General features: G+C 34.7%; 1 protein-coding gene across 4 annotated transcripts; it reads right to left on the reverse strand.

The window, feature by feature from the left end:
• On the reverse strand, positions 1–25,315 carry CPSF6 (cleavage and polyadenylation specific factor 6). Of its 4 annotated transcripts, none has more exons than XM_063075828.1 (11): positions 25,187–25,315; positions 17,492–17,701; positions 15,809–15,912; positions 12,320–12,465; positions 11,237–11,410; positions 10,997–11,107; positions 10,050–10,554; positions 9,598–9,713; positions 8,969–9,122; positions 6,886–7,075; positions 1–161 (listed from the first exon to the last, which is right to left on the reverse strand). In XM_063075828.1, exons 1-10 carry the CDS (start codon positions 25,244–25,246, stop codon positions 6,889–6,891), a joined length of 1,767 nt encoding a protein of 588 aa, XP_062931898.1. In that variant the 5' UTR covers positions 25,247–25,315; the 3' UTR covers positions 1–161; positions 6,886–6,888. The 4 variants fall into 4 exon arrangements, with proteins under 4 accessions (XP_062931898.1, XP_062931897.1, XP_062931900.1 ...); XM_063075827.1 differs by having other exon boundaries at positions 6,886–7,078; XM_063075830.1 differs by lacking the exon at positions 10,997–11,107.
• Between the last annotated feature and the right edge of the window lie 508 nt (positions 25,316–25,823).

Consider the following 25,823-nt stretch of genomic DNA (forward strand, 5'->3'; position numbering starts at 1 on the left):
TTACCATTTATGCAGATTTGCTTTATTCAGATCTATTCCTGTTCATTTTATCCATGAATCCTTACAGGTTCAGTTCAATCACAAGAAGTAAACTGCTGGACAAGCGTCATTTTTCCCCCATGAAGACTGTTTTGTCTTGGAAGGTGTTCCTCTTCCTTCAGCTGTAATGTGTCAAAATTTGTGATGTAGATTTTGCTATTCCCCATAATACACAGAAAAATGCTGGCTTAACTATACATACACATGTCGTGCATCTACTTCACTGTTATGTATTCTAACACAAAATAAGAATTAACTGAAACAGTAGCTGCATCTGTGGTGGAGAAATGCTCCCAATTTATCTGATGATGAAAATTGAGACATTCTGATTTCATTCTTAGATATTACTGACTTTTAAATTTAATGACTGAAACAAAGGAAAATATAGCAGCTACTGTTTCTGTGATGATGAAACATTCATAAATCATCTTCTAAAATATGCATACTACAAAAATAAATGAGAAAATGCTTGGATGATTTTAATGTATTTTTCATTCACCCACATATCAATTCTATATTAACTCATTTAACAATTAAATGCTGAACTGAATATAAAATGCAATAACTTATTTTACAAATTAATTGTATTTATTTGACAGGATACAGGAACTTCTGCAGTGGTTATAAATCAAATGTTGATCCATATTACAAAATTTAAATAAAATTTATAAGTAGCTCAGTATGGACATTTAAATAAATGACATCCACATACAAATCTTTAGACATAATACAAATTTAAAGCATTTACTTTACTTTCACTCTATTCCACCTATACTGAAATATCTAATATATATAAACTAACCAAAAACAAGCTAAATGGGAATCTACAAAGATAAATTTCATTGAAAACTCACAAAGGAAAAAAACAAAAAAGACCCCCAAAAAACCAAAGTTGATAAACTAAAATTTCAAGAATACATATATATGCAAACTTCAGGTAGAGGTTCACAAAAGAAATATTCAATTAACTTGGACATAAGTGATCATGAAACACCATATATTCATAATATAAACTCCAAGAGAGCATTTCAACAATAAAGTGACTTTGGAGTCAAAAGGGCACAATGTTTAGTGATATCTCGCCATAAAAATAATTCGAAAATGCTTTATGCTCTACAATTAAGAATAATTTCTGTTGAAACTATAAATTTTATCTTTTACGTCCTTTCTTCCCCAACTACGTTGTAAGCATCTTAAGAGCATCACTACACATATACATTCACACTGCCTAGCAGTAAAATATTTTAACAACTGCAAAAGGAAAAAAAACAGATGTTATAACCTTGGACTTTCACTTTTAAATAGTTTCTATATGCCCGTATTTTTGAAAGAGATACTTAAGCCATTCCTAATTTTACCTTTTATTGCACCTTCATCTTATGGTATGTTGATGAAGCCATTTAGTGGAATTAATTAACAAAAAAACCCAAAATGGCAGCTTTCAAATGTTTTATTATTTATTATTTGCAATGTACTTTTAGAAATCTGGTAAAGCATTAAAAAGAGCCAAGGCATTTATTCTAATCTGAGAAAATAATTAATGGGAAATTCATAAATGTTACTGCAAAAGAATACTATATCCCCAAATTTTTCTGTTGTGCTGGGAAGGATGAAGAAGAGAGATTGGGGTCATAAACAGGGAAAAATTATTTAAAGTCATAGTGAGCAAAACAAAAATATTCAACCCTTCCAAAAAACATATTGCATATACTGCAAACTCTATATCATTGCAATTCCAGTGGAAAATTTTACTACTTTTTATATAGAGAATCCTGTTTGTGAAATTACAATACACATCTTTATCCAAGACTAATCTTTTGTTTATATATTTTATTGAAAGACCTTTACTATTAATAAACTTGATTTTTACCATACAGAAATATAAAATCTGGAGGATAGTCTGGCAGTTTTTATTTCTATTTTTAAACACTTTACATTTATCCACTTGGAAATATGAAATTTACAATCTCAAATGAAAGCAAATTTGAAAGCAATACAACCCATTTCCAATAATCCAATTCCATAAGATAGTCTCAAATGTCTCAGACATCTACATAAACAAAAATATCAAAAAGAAGCTTAAAAGTGACAAATACATTCAATGCTCATGTTTTCAGAATACCATTTGGTCAAATCCGTAATGTCAAAGCCACACAATTACTTTGCTTTAGCTATCAGTTATAAAAGGAAGGCCTATGTCAACAGTTGTTATAACTAAGAAGACAAAAGGAATCTACAGCTCTTTAATAAGGTCTGTAAGTTAAAGTGAGCACTAAGCAAAATTTCAATACAGAGAAGTACCTGCATTTTGAGATAATGTAAAATCAAGCCATTATTATTAATAACTCAAATTATGAGTACTTCTATTAGAAACTTATCTATGCAAATTTGTTAGCATCAATATTTTAAACTCATGGTAAATTCACTTTTTAGGTTAAAGATTGAAATATATATTTGATAGGGCTCTTATATATATATATACATATTATATACATTTTCATATTAATATAGTGAATTAAAAGGATTCTCATCTAATTTTAGAGCTGCAGTATTATTAACTCAATGAAATAAAACTCACTTTTCTCTATCTGAAAACTCCTTAATGACAGGAATGGAAATGATATGGGCAAGACAAGTATCTGAATACAAGTTAACTATTTTTAAAATCAAAATTCCTCCTTATGTTGACTAGAACATATTATACAAAAACAACTCTCTTTATTGTAGATGTTGACAAAAAGTTCCTTGCTACCAAAACATTTCATATTTTTATCTTTCTACCTCTGAACATAGTACTTACCTCATTTTAACTAAAGCATTTTATTACTCTATAAAACATACATAATTGTTGCTATAGGCAGTGCACTGAAAAGTAGAAATAAACTTCATCACAGTAAAAGAAAAATCAGCTCTGCCTCCAAAAGATTCACAAAACGGACATTTCAAAATAAGCTGTTTGTTATTTAGAACTCACTGTGAGAATTAAAACATGCTACCACAGAAAGCAAATTCATAAATTTGGATAGCATAAATGGCACCCTTACTCCTTTTTGGCTATGAGCTTTTCTTTAAACAATGCTAACTAAATATTCATTCAAAACATTATTTATTCAAAACAATCTAATTTACAAACTAAAACAATGGTAGTAAATTTAACACTGAGATGAAGGTGAGAGAGCAAGGTGACACATTGGCATTGGATTTTTTTAAACAGGGAACATTAATCATTTGTAAACATATTCTTAAACCACAGTGAGCAAAACACTACACACCCATTCAAGAGATCACTTCCTACCCTCTCTTGTCACTTTAAATAAGATAGCTGTGTAGTCAGACAGGTTTTGCAAATAATACTAGAGCCATGGGAAATTAGAGTTAAAGAGAGCTAGCATATACAAATGAAGCAGAGTAGTTAGGATATATTGTCAAATACAAGGAAACACGGGGCTCGGAAATATTAGGCAGATCTCAGATGACCTAAGAGTTGCAGAAATAATTTTTAAATCTTATTACAACCAGTATCATTCACCAGGTAATTAAGAGAATTTAATTTTCATATAAGCCTCAAAGCAACACTAACTCTTAAGGAGACGAAATATCGTAACAGGCGAGAAAGAATTTTTTATTCTTTTGGCTTTGTTGGTTTTTCCCAAATTAACAGAATGTTATAAGCTGAATAAGTAATGCTATGCATCTTAAATCTTGCACAATAAGAACAAAATCTAAGATCATAATATTTATGGTAGAAGAAAATAAAACACACAGCAAAGGAAAGTATAGTAATGTAATCCAGAGCCTATACCCAATGCTTAAAAATTCTATCAAAGAAATGGATAACGACTTGAGCATATGTAAAACCTCATAAATCAGGAAGAGGAAAAGCCTGAAAAAGAGTATTTTAAAAAATAATTTGGTTTCATTACTATTCAGTACACAAAGACAAACTGTTGGTAACAGAAATTTGCTGATTACGGCTGTTCCAAACAAGTAATAAGAGGAACACAACCTAAAAGAACATACTCAACTATGACAGTGAAATTATTTCTGTAAGAAGTGTACAATCTTAAAGCAATGAGCTACTTTTATTTTGCTCAGGGTGGTCTGAGAATAGAGGCAGAAATTACAGAATATTAAGCACAATGTATTTACATACTGAAATTTACAATATTGATATTTTCCATTAAAATATTATCTATTTGAACTTAGGTACTGGATGCTTTTAGAAAACCTAATACATTTTAAAAATGAGAGAATGCAATTAACATTACCAACAGTTCAAACACACAAAAAAAATTAAGATGGGACAGACATTAACAGCTTGCCAACATCATTAAGTTTCCAGTTAAAGAACTTGCCCTTTTAGCCATTAACCATCACTTTAGTAATAGAATACATTATCGTTTTGTTTGTTTACAGACTTACTACTGACATTCATATTAGCTTTCAAGTCATTACTCCATTTAGTCCATTTAAGATTTACATGAAAGCTCAAAAGGACTCATATTTAAAAACTTCTAAAGAGGTCAACAACAGACCTTATTATAATGGTGATAAAATTTGTAGATAGTTTCTAGCTTAAAAAATTTTTTCACTTGAATATATTTAATCCCAGTTCCCACCTCTTTGTTCATGTCTACATCCACAATAAATACTGTTTGGTATGCCAAAGGTACAATAATCCAGGACAACAGAATTTTTTGCACTGAAAATGCTTAAGTAAAGTTTTGCTTGGATGAAGGCACATACAATATTACAACTCAATTCTGATTAATGTACAAACAAAACATGGGAATTTTGGTATGATACATCAGTGATTAAGAAAAAATGTCAACAACAGTTTGAACATTAGGAATTCATAGTTAATGTCTGAATGTAATGAAACTCAAGTCATGATATATTTAGGTGTACTCATTACTAAAATGTAATCTGAGTTAATTCAAAGTATTTAAAATTAACCATGGACTTTTCAGAAAGAGTTTTCTTAGTTGACTATACTAGTTTTACAAAAACCAGTATGAAAACTGTCGTTAACTAACTTTGGATGTAAATTGTTTTAGAGGCCCCTTGACAGGCACATCCAAGTTTGGAGATGACTAAAAATGTATTCAAGTTTCATCATCATGCCTTCAGTAACTAGAAGCTTGTTAATAACTCACAAAGTCTAATAAATACATAACACGTAGAAAATGTACCTTTCTATAAATGAAATGGCTGATGTAGTTTAAGTATTTCAAGTAATAACCTGACTATAATCCACCTTAAGCAACTGATGGGCGCTGAGAATTTTTTCGTAAGACAGGATCAGATACTTTCAACTCAGTAAAATAAAAAAGCACTACATCTTTAAAATTTAGTGTTTAGATTTACATAATACAACATTCAATTCTTACATCCAAAAACAGTATCAATTTCAATAAGCTCAGTTTTAAAAATAAAAGATGCTTTGTCTCATATTAAAGGAATGTTTTGAGAATTATTTATCTTAAATTTTGTAATACACAATATATGGAGAACTATATAAAAATTAAAGTTTTGATAAATATTCGAGCTGCATATTCAAAATGCAAGAAAAAGTATTAAAACCGGCCTTTTCACTTCAAAAAGCCCTTAAAATTGCAAATAGTGTAACAGCTTATTTGTGTTCCATAAAAATAAGACTTACATGCTTATTTTCTAAATAGCATTATTTGAAAAGGATCTCATCTCCTAAAATATGTCCATTATTGTTAAAGAAACTGCTTTCTGTCACAGAATTACATACACTTAATAAAGCTTATGATGTTGCTCATAACAAATTAAATAGTAACAATTACCACGACTGTATTTTCAATGTTTCCTATGATTACTGAAATAATCACATAAAGAGTATTTACCTATGAGGGGGGGGTTGGTTTTAGCTTAATTTAATTTGGATATACCACCAACATATAAAGAAAAAATATTTTGTTTACAGAAAAACCTTTGTGTCACACGCACAGTCTTACAGTGCCATCCCCCCACTCTTCACATGAATAAATGCTGTTCACAGATATAAAATAAAATTAACATGTGAAAATGAAGCATAAACAGACAACTCTTCCCATTTTACGAAAATGTACACAAGAAAGTTTTAAAATACAGAAAAAAAGACAATGATTATGGTTTATGAATGAAACATCAAAGAAAATTATTTCAAGATTATTCTAACCTGGGATGTATGGCTTGACACAATTTAAAATTTTTAGATATGAAGTACCCTGAACCCACTTTAATTCAGTAACTTTTACATCTTTGCAAATTAAAGGATACTGTTTCTTTTCTTTTAAAAACAAAATCTGGGTAATAGGAAAATAGTGTATTTTCTAAAAAACATTAAGAAAAAAATCTCTTTCAATGCTGAGAAAACATCCTCCTGTATTATAAAATATTATAGTGTTACAGAGTATCTTAAAAAGTTTTAGGGACAAATGAAGTTAGTTCAAAAGAGAAACTTTAAAGAATCCAAGCATATAATATATGCATATATATGAAATAACTCCCAGTTTAAATCACATGCAAACTGTGATTATGAGAATCCAAATTTTTAGATTTTAGAAGTACACAATGAGTCCTCTTGATTATTTTCCTGCTTTACGACCATTAATTTGAAACCTAGAAGGGACAACTCAGCAATACACAAGGATAAAAGGTAAAAATTTTTACCTGTCTTTACTTACCTGTTGTCTCAGATGTTTTTTTAGAAGATTAAATTCAGAACTAGTTGGGCCATTTAAAACGTAGGTATATACTGTATAGACAACAGCCTTGGAGTTATAATTACTGTTAATAATACACATGCTAAATGTAACAAGAACAGGGAATACCCACCTTCTAACGATGACGATACTCTCGTTCTCGGTCACGCTCTCGGTCACGGTCTCGGTCACGATCCCGATGTCTCTCTCTTTCCCTGCTTCTCTCTCTATAGTAATCATCATGACGATCTCTACTACGGGATTTATGACGCCGACTCTTTTCTCGTGATCTACTATGGTCCCTCTCTCTTGATCGTTCACGTCTTCTAAAAGAAATTACTGGATTAATGCTCTCCATAAATGGATAACTCAAAAAGACATTCAATATTTTGGTGCTTTAAAAATCTAAGAAGTCAAAAAATTCTGTGTAATCCTAGTTTAGACTCACTATATTGACCTGCCAATAATGACTTACCAATTCACCAATAAGCATGAACCAGAAATTTCATTTTTTAGAATATTCACTGAAAAACTGGGAACCAGGCATACCATGGAAATACATCACATCATCTATTTAAACTAGTAGCCTCAGACAGACACACAGTGTTTATTGAATAAACAAAGTTAAGGGAGGGAAAATTTCAAAGTACTTGTATTTTAAGCTAAAGAACATCTAGAATATAGTTTTTTTAGATATAAAATTCACGAAATCATTCAACATACAATTGGGCTTAAGTACATAAAAATTACCACATATTAAAATAGGTTACTAAACCTACATATAAATATCAATTTTATATTTCTAGCTAACCAAAATATGCTTCATCAGGAGCATTATCCACTAAGAAACTTTCTAATATACATATGTTTGGGGAAGGAGCGGAGGCAGAGGAGAAGCCTAACAATTATGACCAGTAGAAAACAAAGGACTGGTATAGCACTCACACTGTATTTAATAAGTAGAAATGTTCCATGAGCTGCCTTTAAAAAAAAAAAAAAAATTAACCAACGTTTACTGCCTAAAAGACAGTTAGGAATTCTGCTAAATTTATAATAAGGAAATAATAACTGTCTATCAGTTTAAATGAGAATATATTTTTATCTTTTATTTCTGCTCTAGACAGCTAGATTTAAATATTACTAGGTGCTATAAGCTCATTGATCAAGGTAGTTCTTATTTTGGACTTAAAACTTAAAAAGAAAATGATACAAGATATGGTCTTTAGCAATGACAAATTTTTCAGACAAAGAGATCATTTCTTTGGGTCCAAAAGGTTTAAGTTGTGGACCATGTCAAAGGCTAGCTCCTTTCCCTTAACTTAATTAAGAAAACTCTACCACCAGATAAAGTACATTAAAGACAGATCTAAGAATATCATGTGAAGACTAAAGATCTACCTTTCAAAAATATGTAAAATTTCAAGGTTAATAGTAACAATAAAAATAGGAACTACCTAACTTAAAAACCAAAAAGAAATAGACCATTCATTCATTCATTCACTCCCTCACTGAAGAAATATTTATTTAGCACCTATTCTGTACTAGATACCATTTAGGCATTAGAAATATTTTAATGAACAGGATAGGTAAGGTCCCTGTCATCACCCAACATGTGTTCTAGTTGGAAGTAATGTGCATTAATAACAAATAAGAATAGGTTCCAGTAAGTATTATGAAAGAAACAAACAGAACGAAATGATAGACTAACCTGGGAGAAGACCCCTCCTAAGAAGTTAGACTAAGTTGAGACATAAAGGATAAGGAGCTAGGTACATGAAAAGCCAGGGAAAAGGGTTCCCAGCAGAAGGAATATAAAGTACAAAAACAGTGAGGTGGTCAAATGCTTGATGTGTCCAGAGAAAAAGAAGGGAGATAAATATGGCTGGAGTATAGTAAGTAGGTAGAGACACACCAAATTAGGCTAGAAAGATAAGCAGAGACTACATTACATAGTAGCACCTCAGTGTTTACAGTCTCATTCTAAAAGTAAGTGGAAGCCTTTGAAGGGTTTTAAGAAAACACCTAATGTTTGATTTAGTTAAAAAATCACTCTGGCTGCTGAGTAAACAGTAAGTATCAAAGCCTTATTTTAAAGTCCCCCCTACACACACACAAAAAAAATAAAAATAAAAATAAAAAAATAAAGTCCCCCACACAGTATTTTTTCCATTTGTAAACTAGAAGTTTTAAATAGACATGAGACAGGAAAGTTTTACCTTGATCCAGAACCATATGACTTGGACTCAATTCCATGAAGGCAATCTTGCAAAGAGCTAATAAGAACTTTGCAACGATCATCAGCAGATACTTTGGATTGTTTAATTAAAGAAATTGCAGTTACCAATGTCTCAATAGCACTCCCATAATCACCTGAGGAGGAATGAAGTCAAATTCTGTTTTCAAAATACTATCAAACCACTTGGGGTAAGAGTGATAGAACATTTTACAAAAGTAGTATAATTTAAAATGACTACAGAAGACGTCTCTTTTTAGAGTTTGATCTTTTGAAAAGGCTTTTCATGCTCATGAAATTGATACTATTATTATAACTCTGTGAAGAAAGTTATCATTTTGCAAATTGGAGAATAAATGAGCTGCCTTAAGGCCCTTGAACCATAAATGTCAAGGCCACAACTTAAACTTACACCTAATAACTTCAAGTTACAAGTCTATTGTGACATATAGCTTCCTTCAATGCTTTTTAAATAAATGATAGGAAATAATTTGGGAATAGAAAAAGAACTATTACATGTAAATGACCTATCTCCAAGAATGCACTTAAGTTTTCAGGTCATTACTAAAAAACATAAATAAGAAATATTAACACAGGAAGAAATATACAAACCAGCACTGGCATCAGACACAGCTCTTGAAATAGCACTGCTTGAGATTGCCCTATTTCTATTCATTATTTCTTCAAACTCAGCTTCACTCAATGGTGTTCTTGCAGTATCCATTTCCCTATAAAATAAAAATAAACCTTAAATCACACTCAACAGATTTCCTAAGTTAGTCATAATAGTGTAAAGCAATTCATACTAGCTGCTTTTGACATGAGCCTGAGACAGTAGTTACTTCTCCAGACAGAAGCACACTATTTTTCCTAAAAAGAGAACAAGTCTAAGCAAAATTCTCTTACACCAGTATCTTTCAGCCGAAATAAAGAAGCAGCTCAGAAACCTCATCTCTCTGGAGGGCAGAAATGATATATTTACGTACCTACAACACAGTATTTTTCAGTCATTGTTCCTATCTTTTTTACTGATCAAATATGTTCATAGATACATACTAACTTACCTTCCAGGCGGTCCATAATCACCCCTATCATATGGTGGAGGTCGGCCATATGGGTCTGTTGGTGGCGGACCTCGGCTGTCTGATGTAGGCATGCCACTGTTAGTTGGTGGAGGAAAGAAAGCCGGATTCACATGTGGAGCTGGTGGGGGGGCACCTGGAGGTGGTCCAGGAAGATGCGGAGGAGGAGCAAGTGTAAGGGGTGGCCCAAGCGGACCAGGTGGGCGAGGTGGAAAGGGGCCTGGAGGTGGAGGTGGTCCCTGTTGTGGAGGTGGTGGACCAGGAGGGGGGCCATAGCCTGGAACTGGAGGTGGAGGGCCAGGAGGAAGTGGACCCAATGGAGGCTGCCCAAAAGGTTGTCCAGGAAAAAGAACTGGTGGTGGAGGGCGATCTCCTCGATTAGGAGGCCCAGCTAGAGGAGGAGGCAGAACCTGACCAGGAGGTGGAGGACCTGGTGGACCAGGTGGGCCTGGAGGACCTAAGGGTGGACGTGGTGGAGTCTGTCCGGCTATAGAATAAAGGAGAGAGAAAAAAAAAAAACACTTCAATAATAGGATATTTTAACCTTTATATGCCAAGATTATACTTTTAATGCATAGCTCATAGACCAAAATTCTTTCTCTTTAAATGAAACCCATATGGTAAATGCTACATTAACAACTACAAAGGTAAAGCATATCCTTACAAACTTAAGTCTCAATTTATGCTTGAGAAAAATTATTGAAACAAAAACTTTAATAAAAAAGATTACAACACTTAGAGATATTTCCATCTTTCAGCGTACACACGCTTATTACAGTGAAATCACCCACCTTATATTCTACTCTGATGCCAAGCTAGAAAGTGAAACAAGGAAAAATGTTCTTGAAAGGATTTTTTAAGAGGTAAGAAATAAGACGGATGTAAATATTCTATATATAAGTCAAGCAAGTTTGGAGAAAAATAAAGACCTTTTAGGCCAAAAATGGGTATTTCCTCTATGCTGTGCCCCATATGCCATGGAATCCTAGTTTCCAGGAACAAAGGCCGAGTTCCTTTAACAAGATGCTTGATCAAATTTCCTGGATTCCAAAAATAGCATAACAAGGAGAGTAAGTCACATTAATAATGCATTACTTGAAAAAGAGAGAAAAGGAAAAGAGGTATTAGGTAGACATGTTTTATCTGTGGTAATTTAAGAAAAGTTTTACCTGGAAAAGGTGGGGGTGGCCCTCCTGGTCCTGCTGGCCCAGGAAATCTGTCCCCACCGGGAACAGTCCCTGGAAAACGTCCCCGTCCTCTACCACCTTGTGGAAATGCTGCACGTGAACTGCCTCCTGGAGGACCAGCTTTACCTTCCCCAGACATTTGTCCTGATTGTGTAGCTGCAAATATCCAAATACTCATAAATAGCACTTATTAAAATAGTTCTCTGAAATGCAACCACTGTTATAAGAAACAACTGTATTTCAGAGTTCATTTTATACATATATTAATTTGCAGATAGATGTCCTGGGCCTGGGCAAACTACATGAGTTAGGAAAACATTCACATTTGTTTAAGTTCTTTTGATGTCTCAAAATATACAAGTTTAAATGTATTTCCAATGAGTAAATATGAACTACTTTCAAAATACCAGGACTCTGCAGTAGCCAAGACCAAAATTCTTCAACAGAAATCTTAATTTCAGTAGCATAGATCATTTAAATTTTGTAACATATTCTTCAGTTAAGTCTTAAGTGCTAAAACATTAAAAGAAAAAACACCACTTGAATTTCTGTTAATTACATGATCATGCATCGTATCTCTTTAAATGATAACATTCTAAGTGTGTGATGGCAAATCTTTTCTATATTCACTTTAACAAGTGCTAAAAGGTCTTGGTGCCAAGTAGGAAATCAAGAAATATTTTCTGGTTATCAGTGGTCTCTTCTCCACCATAACACATATCCACATAGCTTTCCTGTCCTTCAATCTAAGGATAAGAATATAGTTTCTTCCTTTCTCTCCAATGGGAATGACAGGATAAGAATGGCAACACTACAGGACTTGCACTCTGTTATATAGTACAGGGTCTGTTACATCTAGAGAAAAATGGAATGGGAGTAGGTTTCCAGTATATGGGCCCACAGTCATAACCAGTGATTAAATCAAATTCAATGCATGGACTTTCCAAAATGGATTCTCCAATGAACTAAATATTAAGATGACTTCCTCAGCATAACACCTAAAAAATGCTAGCAACATGGTTAAAATGCACATCTTTTAATAAAAGCCTCTAAGGGATTGCTTACTTTTCCTGGACTGCATTTCAAATTGACTCAGGAACTGTTTATTGCATGGAGTTACAACAGGATTCTGACCATGAAGTTCTCTTTTAGGCAACAGATCCATCAGCTTTTTTGAAGATGCTTCAGATCCAACACCAACGAGGGCAAACCTAAAAGGTGTTTAAAGCAGTGAGGGTAGAAAGTGAAGAAGGATTAGTGTTATTGTTATTAATAAGGAAATGATTTGTTCCAAAGTCCCTACAAAAATTTTTTTATTAAAGCTATCCAAGTTCACACTTTGATGTTTTATTTTTAACATACCATAGAATTCAGTAATTTAAAAGGTACAATAGTTTTCAACATATACAAAGTCTCACAACCATCACCATAATCAATTTTAGGACATTTTTATCACCCCAAAATAAATTCCATACCCATAAGCTGTCACTCCCCACTTACTCCCATTTCTCAACCCTAGGCACTAAATCTATTTTCTGTCTCTATGGATTTGCCTGTTCTGGATATTTCACACAAACAGAATCATACAATATATGGTCCTTTAAAACTGCCTTCTTTCACCTAGCATAATGTTTTCAAGGTTCACTGATATAGTAGCATGTATCAATACTTAATTTCCTCTTACAACTAAATAATATACCATTATAGACATACCGCATTTTAAAAAAATCCGTCCATCATTTCATGGATATTTGGGTTGTTCCCACTTTTTGAACTCTACGAAAAGATGCTCAATATCATTAACCATCAGGGAAGTGCAAATCAAAACCACAATGAGAAACCACTTCACACCCAGTAGCATGGCTATAATCAAAAAGATAATTAACAAGTGTTGGTGAGGATGTGGAGAAACTGGAATCCTCACATGTTGCTGATGGGCATGTAAACGTTGTTGCCACTTTCGCAAATAATCTGGCAATTCCTCAAGAAGTTAAACATAGATTTAGCATATAACCAAATAATTCTACTCCTAGGTTCCAGAATTTGAAAATATATGTTCATACAAAACTGGTACACAAATACTCATAGGGGCATTTTCCTTAACAGCCAAAAGAGGAAAGGACACAAATGTACATCAACTAACGGATGAATTTTTTTTTTAAGTGCTATACCCATATAATGACATATTATTCAGACATAAAAAGAAATGCTGATACATGCTACAATATGGATGAACCTTGAAAACACTATGCTACATGAAAGAAGCCAATCACATAGGACCACATATTGTATGACTCCATTTACATGAAATCTCCAGAATAGGCAAATCCAGAGATGGAAAGTACATTTGTGGTTGCCAGCAGAAAGGGAGAGAAGGAATGGGGAGTGACTGCTGATGGGCATGGGGTTTCTTTTTCGGGGTGATGAAACGTTCTGTAACTAGATAATGACAATGGTTGTTCCAACTTTGTAAACATAGTTGTCCCTTGGTATCCGAGGGGGATTGGATCTAGGATCCCCATGGACACCAAAATCCACAGATGCTCATGTCCCTTATACAAAACGGCATATTTTTAAACAACCTACACACTTCCTCCCCTATACTTTATATAATCTCTAGATGATTTACAATACCAAATACAATGTAAAAGCTATGTAAATAGTTGTTACACTGTATTGGTTTTATCTGTATTATTTTTATTGTTGTATTTTTACTTTTTCTTTAACCCCCAAATATTTTCAATCTGTTATTTTCCATCTGCAATTGGCTGAATCCATGGATGCAGAACCCAAGGACATGGAAGGCTGACTGTATACTAAAAAAATCATTGAACTGTGTACTTTAAAAAGGTGAATTTTATGGTATATAAGAAAAATAAATTCTCAATAAGAAAAATAAATTTAAAAAAAACTGAATGATTGGGCTGACCAGTTAGCTCAGTTGGTTAGAGCATGGTGTTATAACCCCAAGGTCAAGGGTTCTACTCCCGTACCAGCCAGCTATCAAAAACAAACAAAACAAAACAGAATGATTACCAAGTTGTATAGTTACAGGATATTCTAAATTATTTGTGGGTGGTATTCTAAATTATTTGGGTGTGGGGGAGTCATTCTTAGGAGCTTAGATCCCTTTTCTGCCTAATGTTCAATGTGGTCCCTTAACTAGATCTCTTGTTCTAGTCAACAAATTCTGTTGTTTCATCCAGGATTATTATCTTGGTTCACAACATTTAGAAACAATATAATTCATCTAACAAATATTTACTGAGGACCACCTCCTATATGCCAGGCACCATTCTAGGTCTGGGGATACAACAGCGAACAGAACAAAATCTCTGATCTCTTGGAACTTAGTCTAGAGGAAGGAGGCAAGACAATAAACAAGTAAAATATAATAAACAGAAAAGAAAGGAACAGAGACATGATAGGAAGGTTGGTATTTTGCACAGGGTGGTCAGGGAAGAAAACTCTTAAAAACAGTTAAAATCCTGAATAAAGCAAAAGAGTAAGCCAGATAGATATATGGCAGGAAAAGTAAACGTGGAGAGGAAACAACTAAAGGTCCTAGGTAGGAATTCGAGTGAGAGACGATGGTGAATTGGACCAGCTGGGAGAAGTGAAGTTGGTGAAAAGTAGTGAGACACTGCATATACTTTGAAAATATTCTTAGTTTAGTATAAACAGGCATAATCTTTTTAGAGAACTAAACAATACAAAATAAGCATATTCTTTATTATTCTGCATCTAGCAATTTATCTTAAAAAAAAAAACAAACAATTATCTGCACCTGGAGATTTATAGAAAATGATGCCTGCTGCAACATCATTTGTAATAGGCAGAAGTAGAAACAACCAAAATAACCGTAAACGAGAAAGGTAAAGTGAATTACAGTAGCATGCAAGCTATGATAGAAAAAAATCAGATATTAGAGTGGATGTATATTTACTGATAAATATTTGTTCTACTCCTTGAATTAAACATGTTACAAAACATGTGAATTGTAATCCTATTTTAAGGGAAAAAATGTGAAAATATACTCACGAAAATGTAAAAAGTGATAATCTGTGAATGGTGAGATAGCAGCATTTTATTTTCTTACTTTTGGATATCGGTATTTTATAATTTTCCCAAAATGATCCTATCTCACTTGTATAGTTTAACAACTAAAAAAAAAATAAAGCAAAATATCCATGTTACTCCCATTATTCTCCTGTTGCCTATAGTGCCGCATCTCCCAATCACAGAGAGAGTAATTCTTGTTAAAACTGTTATTTCAATAACCATTTCAACCAGAGGGAGAAAACTCAGAAAAATCAGAAAATAGACCTAACCTGTCCACATCTTCAACCCCCTAGAATTTTAGTGCATTAGATAGCAAGGTATGTAAAATGAAAGCATGAATCTTTGCCAAGAACCTCCTTCCAATGTAAATAATCATGTGTCCTTCACATGTGTATAAATTAGCATAAACTTTAAGGAAAGTTAACTTGTAAGCTGTAATCACTAGTTACCAACTTATATTGGGCAAAAAAAAAAAAAAAAGAGACTTCTTACCCCTTTGACTGGCCATTTGCCCGATTTTCAAAAAACTTTATCTCCAAAATATCATTAACTCCCAAAGAATGAACTGCTTCAGTTAGGTCTTCATCTGTTGTCCACTGTAAGACATAATAACCTTCATTAACCATTATAACATATCCAAGATTTTTGTTTCAATTTAGTTTTTAAGGGTAAATTCAGAATAAACAAGAGAAAATTAGGGCTTAGTGCAAATCTAAGTATAATTACTATCAGTCAGTCTCCAATTTTTAAATAACTCAAAAGCATCTGAGAACCTAACTTCATTTTCCCTGATTAGTGTGTTTCAGAAATTAGAAGGTATATTTGGGAGATAAGTTTTCACTCTTAATAAAGTTTCTGGTCCCTTCCAGCTTTAAACTGCTATAATTTAAAGTTTTCAATATAAACCAATTGGGCTGCCCATTTAGCTCAGCTGGTTAGAGCATGGTGCTGATAACACCAGGCCCAGGGTTTAATCCCTGTAGGCCAGCCACCAAAACAAAAAAGCAAAACAACAACAAAAACAATCTCACTTGTCATTTCCTCCCTTTAAATTAAAGGAATATACTTAGTGAAATAAATTTCATCTTATGTTTGAATATAAAATAAAGAGAAAAAACTAACATGTATTGAGTACTTACCATGTATTTTAACCAACTATTTAATTTTTAACCGTATAAGTCTCACAATAGAGAGGTTAAAGAGCTTGCCCAGGGTCACAAAACTAATAAATGGTGAAGCTAAAATTCAAATTCTTACTTTGCAACCACTCTCTCATAACTACACTGCTATTGTCTCCAATATTGTCAAGATGGCTCAGACTGGGTGGTAGGAGATTGGTCACAATTAGTCTTAAAAGAAATGTAAATAAAATATTTAAAAATAAAATGTTATAAGGGAAGGGGAAGAGCACCAAGTTTTATTTTGATTCTTAAATATACAATTTTTAAACTTTCAAGTATATGTAATAACTAAGATGTAAAAATTCTACAGAACTATTTTAGTAAATACTTAAGATTTAATACTAATAAAAATATAAATATATTGAACATGTAGTTAATATAGCTCAAACAATAATCTGTCTTGAACAACCCAAATTAAACTACAATGTATACAGCAGCATTTCTATAAATTAGATTTCAAATTTAAGAGCAGTAATGAACCTTAAGTTTGTAACATGAATCAAAAAATGAGCACTATTTTTAAACCAGGAGTGATATAGTGTCTCTGTCGTCTTCTATACTTCTGAGTCCAGGCTTGAGCTTTTATGTGAGCATTTCTCTTAGTAAAACTATAATATCTGAAGTTACGTTAAGAGTAGTAAATTAAAATAATTGAAGACAAAAATAATTTAACTATACTTAACTGATATCTCTACAAAGATAAGTTGAATGACTACAAAATTTAAAACCAGAACTGGAATTAATGATGCTTTAAAGGTACCTGTTATTTCCCTTCTCACTGCATAAGCAAAAATACAGAAAAACAAATATAGTAACTTCAAATTTTTATGTTTAAAAACTGAAGGAAAACATTAACTACTAGAGCTGTTCAAAATCAATTACCAGTAGATAGCAGCCTTATAACACCAAGGTAACAGGTTCAGATCCCTGTACTGGCCAGCCAACAAAAGAAATCAATAACCAGTAATTTAATTAATACGTTAACTTTACTTACCCATGTCAGATTTCCAATATATAATGCAATTCTTTTTCCAGTATATGTATAGACAACATTTGGTGCTGCTCCTTTACCCACATCATCACCAACAGTTGGTGGGAGAGTATCCATGTAATCTCGGTCTTCTGGGGCATCTCCATTATTTGCAGATGGAGAGATGACATCGTCATACAAATCTATTTGATCATGCCCACCATATTCAGCTTCCTGAGATACAGAAATAATGCTCTAGATTATGTAATAGTCAGAACACTACTAAATAGATATGAATACAAATTCACTCAACTTTTTTGTTTCAAAAACCTGACAGAAAATAGAAAAAGGTCCAAAGATCTCAGTATGAATCTTTTCTCACTTTATGGAATAGATATATTCTTGAACAGTACCTATAATGTGAATTTCTACATAATAAATCCTATTTTCCCACTGATATTTATTATAATATAGGAAATAACATCCCTCTGGGAAAAGAATGACATGGAGGCAAAATAAAGTAAGAACATAAAACTTTCCTTGGAAGTAAAGTACTCTTAAGTAAAAGTAACAAAACATGGGTGGGGGTGAGCAATACATGTACACAAATAAAATAAATGGGTTTAAAAAATACACTTAACATAAGTGTCACAAACAAAAAACAGAACCATTACAACTCTGTAATATCTGACCATAGAAAAACACAACTATTATTTTCTATGGTATTCAGATCTTGTTTCCCAACCTTGAGAAAACGACCAGTTTTAGAAAAAAGCATTATAAGCAGCCAGAGGAAAAGGAAGAGGAAAGGTAGGTATGAAAATGATTCAAAATATCTTAACAAATGAATAAGGAAAAGATAAATAAATGAAACACAGGTGAAACTATCCAAATTAATATTCTCAGTCAACAAAGAGCTAATGCTTACCTGACTTCTTAGATACCTAGTCAAGTACATTAGCAAGAGAAAAGTGATATCAATAAGAATCTAGTAAAGCTTTGTCATTCAGTGTCACAAGCAGTATTAAAGCAAAGCTAGTGGAGGTCACTTACATGCCTAAATGATAAGCAGGGAAGAAGGAAGAGGAAAACGAAAAAGAAACATACATGAGAGCATGAGAAAAATGGAAGAGAGGATTCAATTTGTAAATAAGCACAAGAAAAATGAAATGTAGGTATCAGCAGAACACTTGACACCACTTAACTGCCTTTGGTAACCATTACTGGGCCACAAGCTTGACTAAGCCTGTAGCAGAGGAAAAGAACCATTTTTATCTCCCTCCCTGTCCATAACAAAGTACTTAAATTAGTGTGAACTGTTTCATTCTTATGAGGTAGAACATTTTCAATAATAAAAGAAAAAGAGAGACAATTATAAGACAACACAAAACTTCGGACATAATTCATGGCCTCCCCCATTAATTCAATTTATTAAGGAATTGTTATACAAATGCAGGAACTAATAATAGTTTCAGGGATAAAGAATGATCCAGAGAAAGCATTTGTTATACAAATGCCGGTAAACAGATCAACAAGGTATTATATGGACCCCAAAATAGCTATTGCTTTGTTATGCAGAAGGGAGAATATGATTTTTTTTATAAGAAAAAAAAAAAAAAACCTAGAAGGGAAAATACCATTTACACACATAGCCAAAGGGACCTCAAATTTGTAGAGCCATCTTCAAATAATCTTCCACATAACTAAAGAGTTATTCAATTTAGTAATTAAAGAATCATTACATACCAATCTTATTTGTTATGAGGTAGAATGTCTATAAGACTTATTTAATAAGGAGCCCAAGAGCTCAAGGTTAAGTCAGACAACAAAGCCATCTTTAGCAATGGGCAGAAACTAAGACCACAAGTCACTAAATAATGCCATAATTTTATTTTGTTTGTACAGCAATACCAAAATAATCTTTAAGAAATGAATTTTTGTTAAACAAAGTAACATGCTCAAATTGCACTGACAGTAAAAATGAGAATAAAAGAGGGTAAGATTTGTTAGGAAGTTTCAGTGTAGCTGAAGCTTCAGGTGGTGTGGTTGCAGCAGTGGTCCCATAAACTTAAGATACTAAAAAGCTTCCCACAAAGGGCAGTGGGCACTTTAACTCTCTTGCAATCCAGTTCTGTACATCAAGGAGAATTATTATTATTATTCAAAGGGAGTTGTGTTTCCATCCTCCTCAGCAGAGACTATAGTCACAATATATGGTCTGAGGGAGAGTAAAAAAAGAATTCAAGGGTTATCCATTAGAGAACTAAAAGTATTTAAATTTACATTTTCACTTACACAAATAGTTTAACACATTATTTGACCTTTTCATTAGTTGTTAATTTATGAAAATATTTACATAAGTAGATAATAACTTACAAGCATAATTACAGCTACACTAACCTGGTACATCACAATCACTTACTATTTTTGTCCGTCCATGAATTCCTATGTTGACATCAACCAACTTTCCATATTGATATGATTCTACCAATATTTAGGATCAGCCATTTTGTCTGGTAGTTGGACTGCTTCCAATTGGTTGAAGTATGATGCTATTTGAGACCATGGTCCTGGGGTTTGATCTCCATGTGGACTAGTTAGCTTCACTCTGTTCCAAAGCCACAGCCTGTACTGCTAGCCCCAACGGTATACATTTGGATTTGTTGAAAAATATTAATGAATCTGAATACATTTGCCACCATTACTAAAAATGCAACTCAAAATACACACTCTTTTGTAGTATCAGTAGAGTACATAACCTTCCTTTTTCAGCTTCATCATTATCACACCTATCCTCCACATTAAAAAAAAAAATACAGAACACATCCAACTTTGTTCCCACTTCAATAAAGTGAGAAAATATGCATATTCTGAAATCATGCAAAATTTAACACTGGTCAAAGTGAGTTCTGAAAGCCTACTGAACAAACTAGAAAAATGATTTCTACTTTGTCAAAGAGAAACAGTCAACAGGGTCAAGTCCTACTATGTGAAGGGTCTTTTCAATTATTACCTTTCATTTCAATGGCATTCAAAAACAAGAAAACATCAACATCATTCTAATTAGACACCAAATACTAAACAATCTTACCTACTTTTCATAGTTGCTAGCAAATTATCAATAAAGCTGCAAACTATATATAACTTCCAGTAAGAAACAGCTCTTAAGAGTTTGTTAAAAACTTCAAGGAATTTCATTCCCTACCATTCTAAATCGCTACAATAGTTCTAAAGGATATCCCCCTCAAGATTTTACACTAAAATATTATGCTCTACGTGATATACAAATAGCTATTGCCAAGTCAGAGAAAGTATTTAAAAATATGATGGAAAGTAAAGTGACCAAAATCCTATTAGTTCCCCTACAGCAATGTTTCTCAACCATTTTTTCATTATTCCCATCTCCCTACCTCCAAGGAGTTATTGTTAGGCATTTTTCCCCCTAATTATCCCCCTTAAAATTTTAATACCACAGAAATACTGTATATACTGTATACCATTATTGGGATGATCTTGGTATAGCTGTCAAAGTATTTTTCATTATCCCTGACGGGCCCAACACTGCTTTTAGTGATCCTAAAATTATAGTAACACCATTTCATTCATGCATTATATGATACTACCATTAACACACAGCAAAGGCCATTTATTTCAAAACTGTTCTATTTATTTTTAAAAAATAAGAAAAAAGGAAGAAATTTAATAGTCATTCCCACATAGAGAAATACAAGCAGGGGAAAAAAATTACATCTTGCATTTACAAAACTTATTCTATAACAAGGAAACTAAATACTAGCACACAAAATCCAATAGTAGATAATCAAATATATATTTATTTTTGGTGCATCATTCCCACGATGTTGACATTTTTTTTTTTTTTTAGAAAACGTATCACTTTCTGATTTTCTCTAATTATGCTCTGAGTAGATAATAAAATTAGCTTGAAATCCCTGTAAAAAGCTCAACTAAATGGTAAGGAAGCCAACTTGGTACTACAAATATGCCACATAAACCACAAAGTGGACAATTCATGGGCAGCTAAATTAACTATGCTCATAAATAATAAAATCAAGTGAGAAGAGTTCTGGCTCCCCTAAACAATTCTATCCATGTTTCTGAATCCATCTCTATCTATTTCGCTCTCAACCTTACATCTTTATCTTAGATGGTTTTCTAGTAAACATAAATTTATCAGCAATACGTTTCACTGACATTTTTCCAATAAATTTACTTTCCATAATTGGCTAAACAATTGGCTAGAGTATATAATGATTAAATGTAAAGCAAAATTATTCACGAAATAAAAGCTGACTTATGAGGATGTCTAGGTCCATACCACCTAAATGAATTTTGTTTCCAGCTACTACCTCTATACACTTTCATTTTAAAGTTGGGTGGTCAGATTACTAAATCAGTACTGCTATCAGTGACCTACAGCCTCAAAGACCAGAAATGAACATCTACATTAAGAGCTTTTGAGCCACAAACAAGCAAAATACATACTACTTCAATGCACACCGTATACATTTTCCTGAAGTTCATAGAATTTTTCTTGACTTTCCTCTTCTCCATCAACAAACAAAAATTCTACAGATAAAGATATACATAAAGGAGTAGTTTCCACAATATAGGACCTGTCAGTCCAGCATGTTATAGTTATGCAGGTATCTCACCCTCACCAACAGTGCACTCTAAGGGTAGAGACTATCTAAACTTTGTATCCCTCTCCGTTGGCATGTAACAGATACTCAAGAAATGGACTTTGAACAACTGAATTTTTTAAATTATTATTTAGTTTTGGTCAAAATAAAAAAGTCTATAATAATTACTAAATACTGGGTTAGTAACTACTAGACTTGAGTACAAATCCCAGTTCAAGCTGTACAGATGATACACTCTGGAATGTTAGACAGAAACACTTTCTTTTCAACTACAAATTCAAATAACTTAGAAATTTGGAAGTCGTTCAAACTCTCTACTGAAGCAACCGTTCTCAATTTGGTGACATTCAAAGACCTTTGATTTCAGAACTAAAGAGAACCCATACAGAATAGCCAAGTTTCTTGTACCTTCTCTTCATTCTCCATTCTTGAATTCATCTGGTGAAGAAAGGAACCCTACTAGAGCTTCACTTATTCTCACCCCATCCTCAAACAAATTTGTTTCTTCTAAGACTGTTCGATGTCTCACACTTTTTGAAATAAGTTAACACTATGATTCACCAAAATACAAAAACCAAAACAAAGAAACCAAAGATTTTTAAAATGTTTACAGCAGTTCAGAAGCCAAAATAAGTCAAGACTGGCTAATAACGAAGTAAAACATTTTACTCAACTACACAATAAGAGTCATAGTTTATTACAGCAACTAACAGAAATAAGGTAACCAAGTAATAACAGTGCTGATTAAATCACTTAGTAGTAGTTTTGTAGTTGCCTCCAATGTGATAAAATTGCAGAAAAATATTTCGATGATAGTAGCATTTTTAAAAAACAGGATGAACCTTGAAAATGACGAACTATCCTTTCGTGGCCAATTTTTTGTAGAGGAATTACCACAGCAAGCAGATTACAGAGGCCAACAATAGGCAAAATAACAAAAACAATGCCTCTATTTAATCTCACCAATAATCAATTCAAACGTATACAATTTTACTGATAAAATTATACAAGTATGTGTTAGATATAATGCTGTAGGTACAAGTCAGTGAAAAGTTACGTTAAAAAAAAAAAAACACCTAAAAAGTAGTTTCTCACTGGATCCACAAAAATTTAATCTCCTTACCACCTGCTCAATCAGCACTAGTTACCGCAAAGGGATAAGAAAGCATCACTCCATCCAGATGTCCCTCCCAAATTAATCATGCAATTTCACGAAGAGATACTGAAGAAAAAATTGTGCCCCAATTCTTCCTTTATTGTGTGTAGAAAGGTGAAGCAATATATTCTCTTGTAAGAAAGCTAATGAAGACAGTATTGAACACTTAACTGTCCCTTTACTTGCAACTATGGCCCTCTTTTTGGATGCAATGTTATACTCATTTAATAAATAAAAGAAAAGCAATTTCCTAGGAGTATTCTACTGATCTTTTAAAACATCAGAATCCGTGTAGCACTCAAGGAAATTTCCTAATTTGTAACCGACATAACTCTAGTATCATATATTCAAAATACAAGCACAATTAAAAAAACAGATTTTAAAACGTTTGATTACAATGGGCAACGTCTAAACGTATCCAGCCAGCCTTTAAAGGTGTAGAAAGCATTTAAAGCCAATTGGAAATCTTTTTTTTTTTTTTTTTCTTTCTAATATTTAAAGCAGAGGCATAGTCATTCCTGAAAAACAGAACAGTAAGGACTTGAGTTTCCGGATCTTTAAAAATCTTGAGCCCCTAGTCACAAATAAGATACTTAATGGGGGATGGGGAGGACCCACATTAACTAGGAAAATTTTATTAAGCTTCTCATACGGACCTGGAAGATATAAAAAATAAAGCTTTTAGGTGCACTGCAGTTACGCACAATTTGATCTTTTAAAAAATGTGTTACTACATAAAACGCAGTAAAGATGTGAACAGCAAGCTCAGGGAGTAATCGTCACTACTCTAGCAACAAACGAAATCTGCAAGGATGTCCACGATCAGACATCACAGCTCCACAGCTAGTTCTTCCAGGCAATCGTAGCCGATGAGATACCGGAAAACCTAGCATTCTCACTTTCTCCAACCTTTCAAAAACGTAAAGCAGAGCCCTCGGGAGAAATTTAACACTTTGCTTTCGAAAACAGGGTCTTATCTACAACTCCTTATTTCTCAACTATACCATAAGAATTTTCGGGTGAACGTTCTTTTATTTTCACCACTCTGATCTGTTGGTGAGCTACCATCTTTTTGTTCCATCCAACCATCGCGCTTTCAATTCTTGCTTTTGGGCCAGGCCACTTGTCTTCACCGGTATTTCATCACAAAGGTCAAGAACCACTGGGCCTCAAAGACACTGCAAGCCCTCGATTAACCAGGCAGGGCCAACGCACCGACTTTTAAATACGATCTGTGGGGTCCAAAAGTCACAGGACTTGTTGCAAACGTTCCCATACCTAAGCCACCTTCAGAAAGTGAGAGGGAAGGGGAGGAAGGTGCCACGCCGAAACCTGTCGCAAACGCCAGCAGGAGAGCCCAGGAGACCGGGCGCGCGGAATACAAAGGGCCGTGAATGCGGCCTTCCAAGCGCGACCGTGCGCGGACAGGGAGACAAAATGGAGCGACGGGAGAACTCGAAGCCGGAGCTGCAGGGCCGGTGAAGAGGTGGCGGAGGGCGTGCGCCCCGTGTGGCTTCCCTCCGAGCAGGCGGCGGGGGAGGGGGCGCCGCGGCCCGTTCTCCCCGCCGCGCACACGCGGCCCCACCGCCCGGGCCTAGCGCGGCGGGAAGCGCTCGACGGTCGCCGCCAACAATGGGAGCCAGGCGCCGGCGGCGAGGGAGGGGCCGGCCGCGGCTGCACGGAGGCCCGCGTCCGCGAGTCGGACCCCACGGCGGCCCGCAGCGCCCGCGGCCCGCTAAAAGACGCGGTAGAACGAAGGGCTCGGGGGGGCGCCGCGGCCCAGAGGCGGCAAAGGCGCACGGTCTGCAGCCGCGCCGGCTCGCGGCCCGCGGCGGGCCCCGGGTCAGCTTCCGGGCCGCAGCGCCGCCCGCTTGGGCGGCGTGGGCCTGGGCCCTCCCGTACCTGGTTGAACTCCTCGCCCACGTCCGCGTAAATGTCTATGTGGTCTACACCGTCCGCCATCTTCCCTCGGCCTCGGCCGCCGCAGCCGCCGCAGCCGCCACCTCCTGCAGGTCCGCCCGCCGCGGCAGCAGCAGCGGATCTAGCGGCGGGGGCGGGGCGCCCTGCGTCACTTCCGAGGCCCGAGGGACCGTGGCGGGGGCGGGCCGGGGTGGCTGGGGCCCTGCAGCTCCGCCGCTGGGCTGGCTGAGAAGCGCTGAGCCTCTGAGAGCTGAAGCCGTTTCTTTTGTGTGTCTGCGAGGGGCAGGGGGTGGGGGGACAGTTTCCTTGTCCTACTCGCGCATCTGCCATACCACTGGGTCCCACTTGTTTCCGGAGACTGCCTTTCACGTTGCGTCTGGCATACACAAACGTTTTTTAAAAACATTTTCGGTTTTTCTTATATTTCTCACATCGAGAGCTTCTAGAGGTGGGAGTTATAAATCCACGATTAAATACAAAGTGTAACCCCCGGGCATTCTGCGAGCGCCTTGAGGCTAACAACAGTGTTTTGTTCCGGCATCTTCAAAGATCTGCAGGGTTTTATATGCATCGTAAACGCCAGATGCCAGTTGGTGGTTATTTGCATACTATTTTATAT

Source organism: Cynocephalus volans, chromosome 12 (genome assembly GCF_027409185.1).
Source record: "Cynocephalus volans isolate mCynVol1 chromosome 12, mCynVol1.pri, whole genome shotgun sequence".
NCBI lineage: Eukaryota > Metazoa > Chordata > Mammalia > Dermoptera > Cynocephalidae > Cynocephalus > Cynocephalus volans.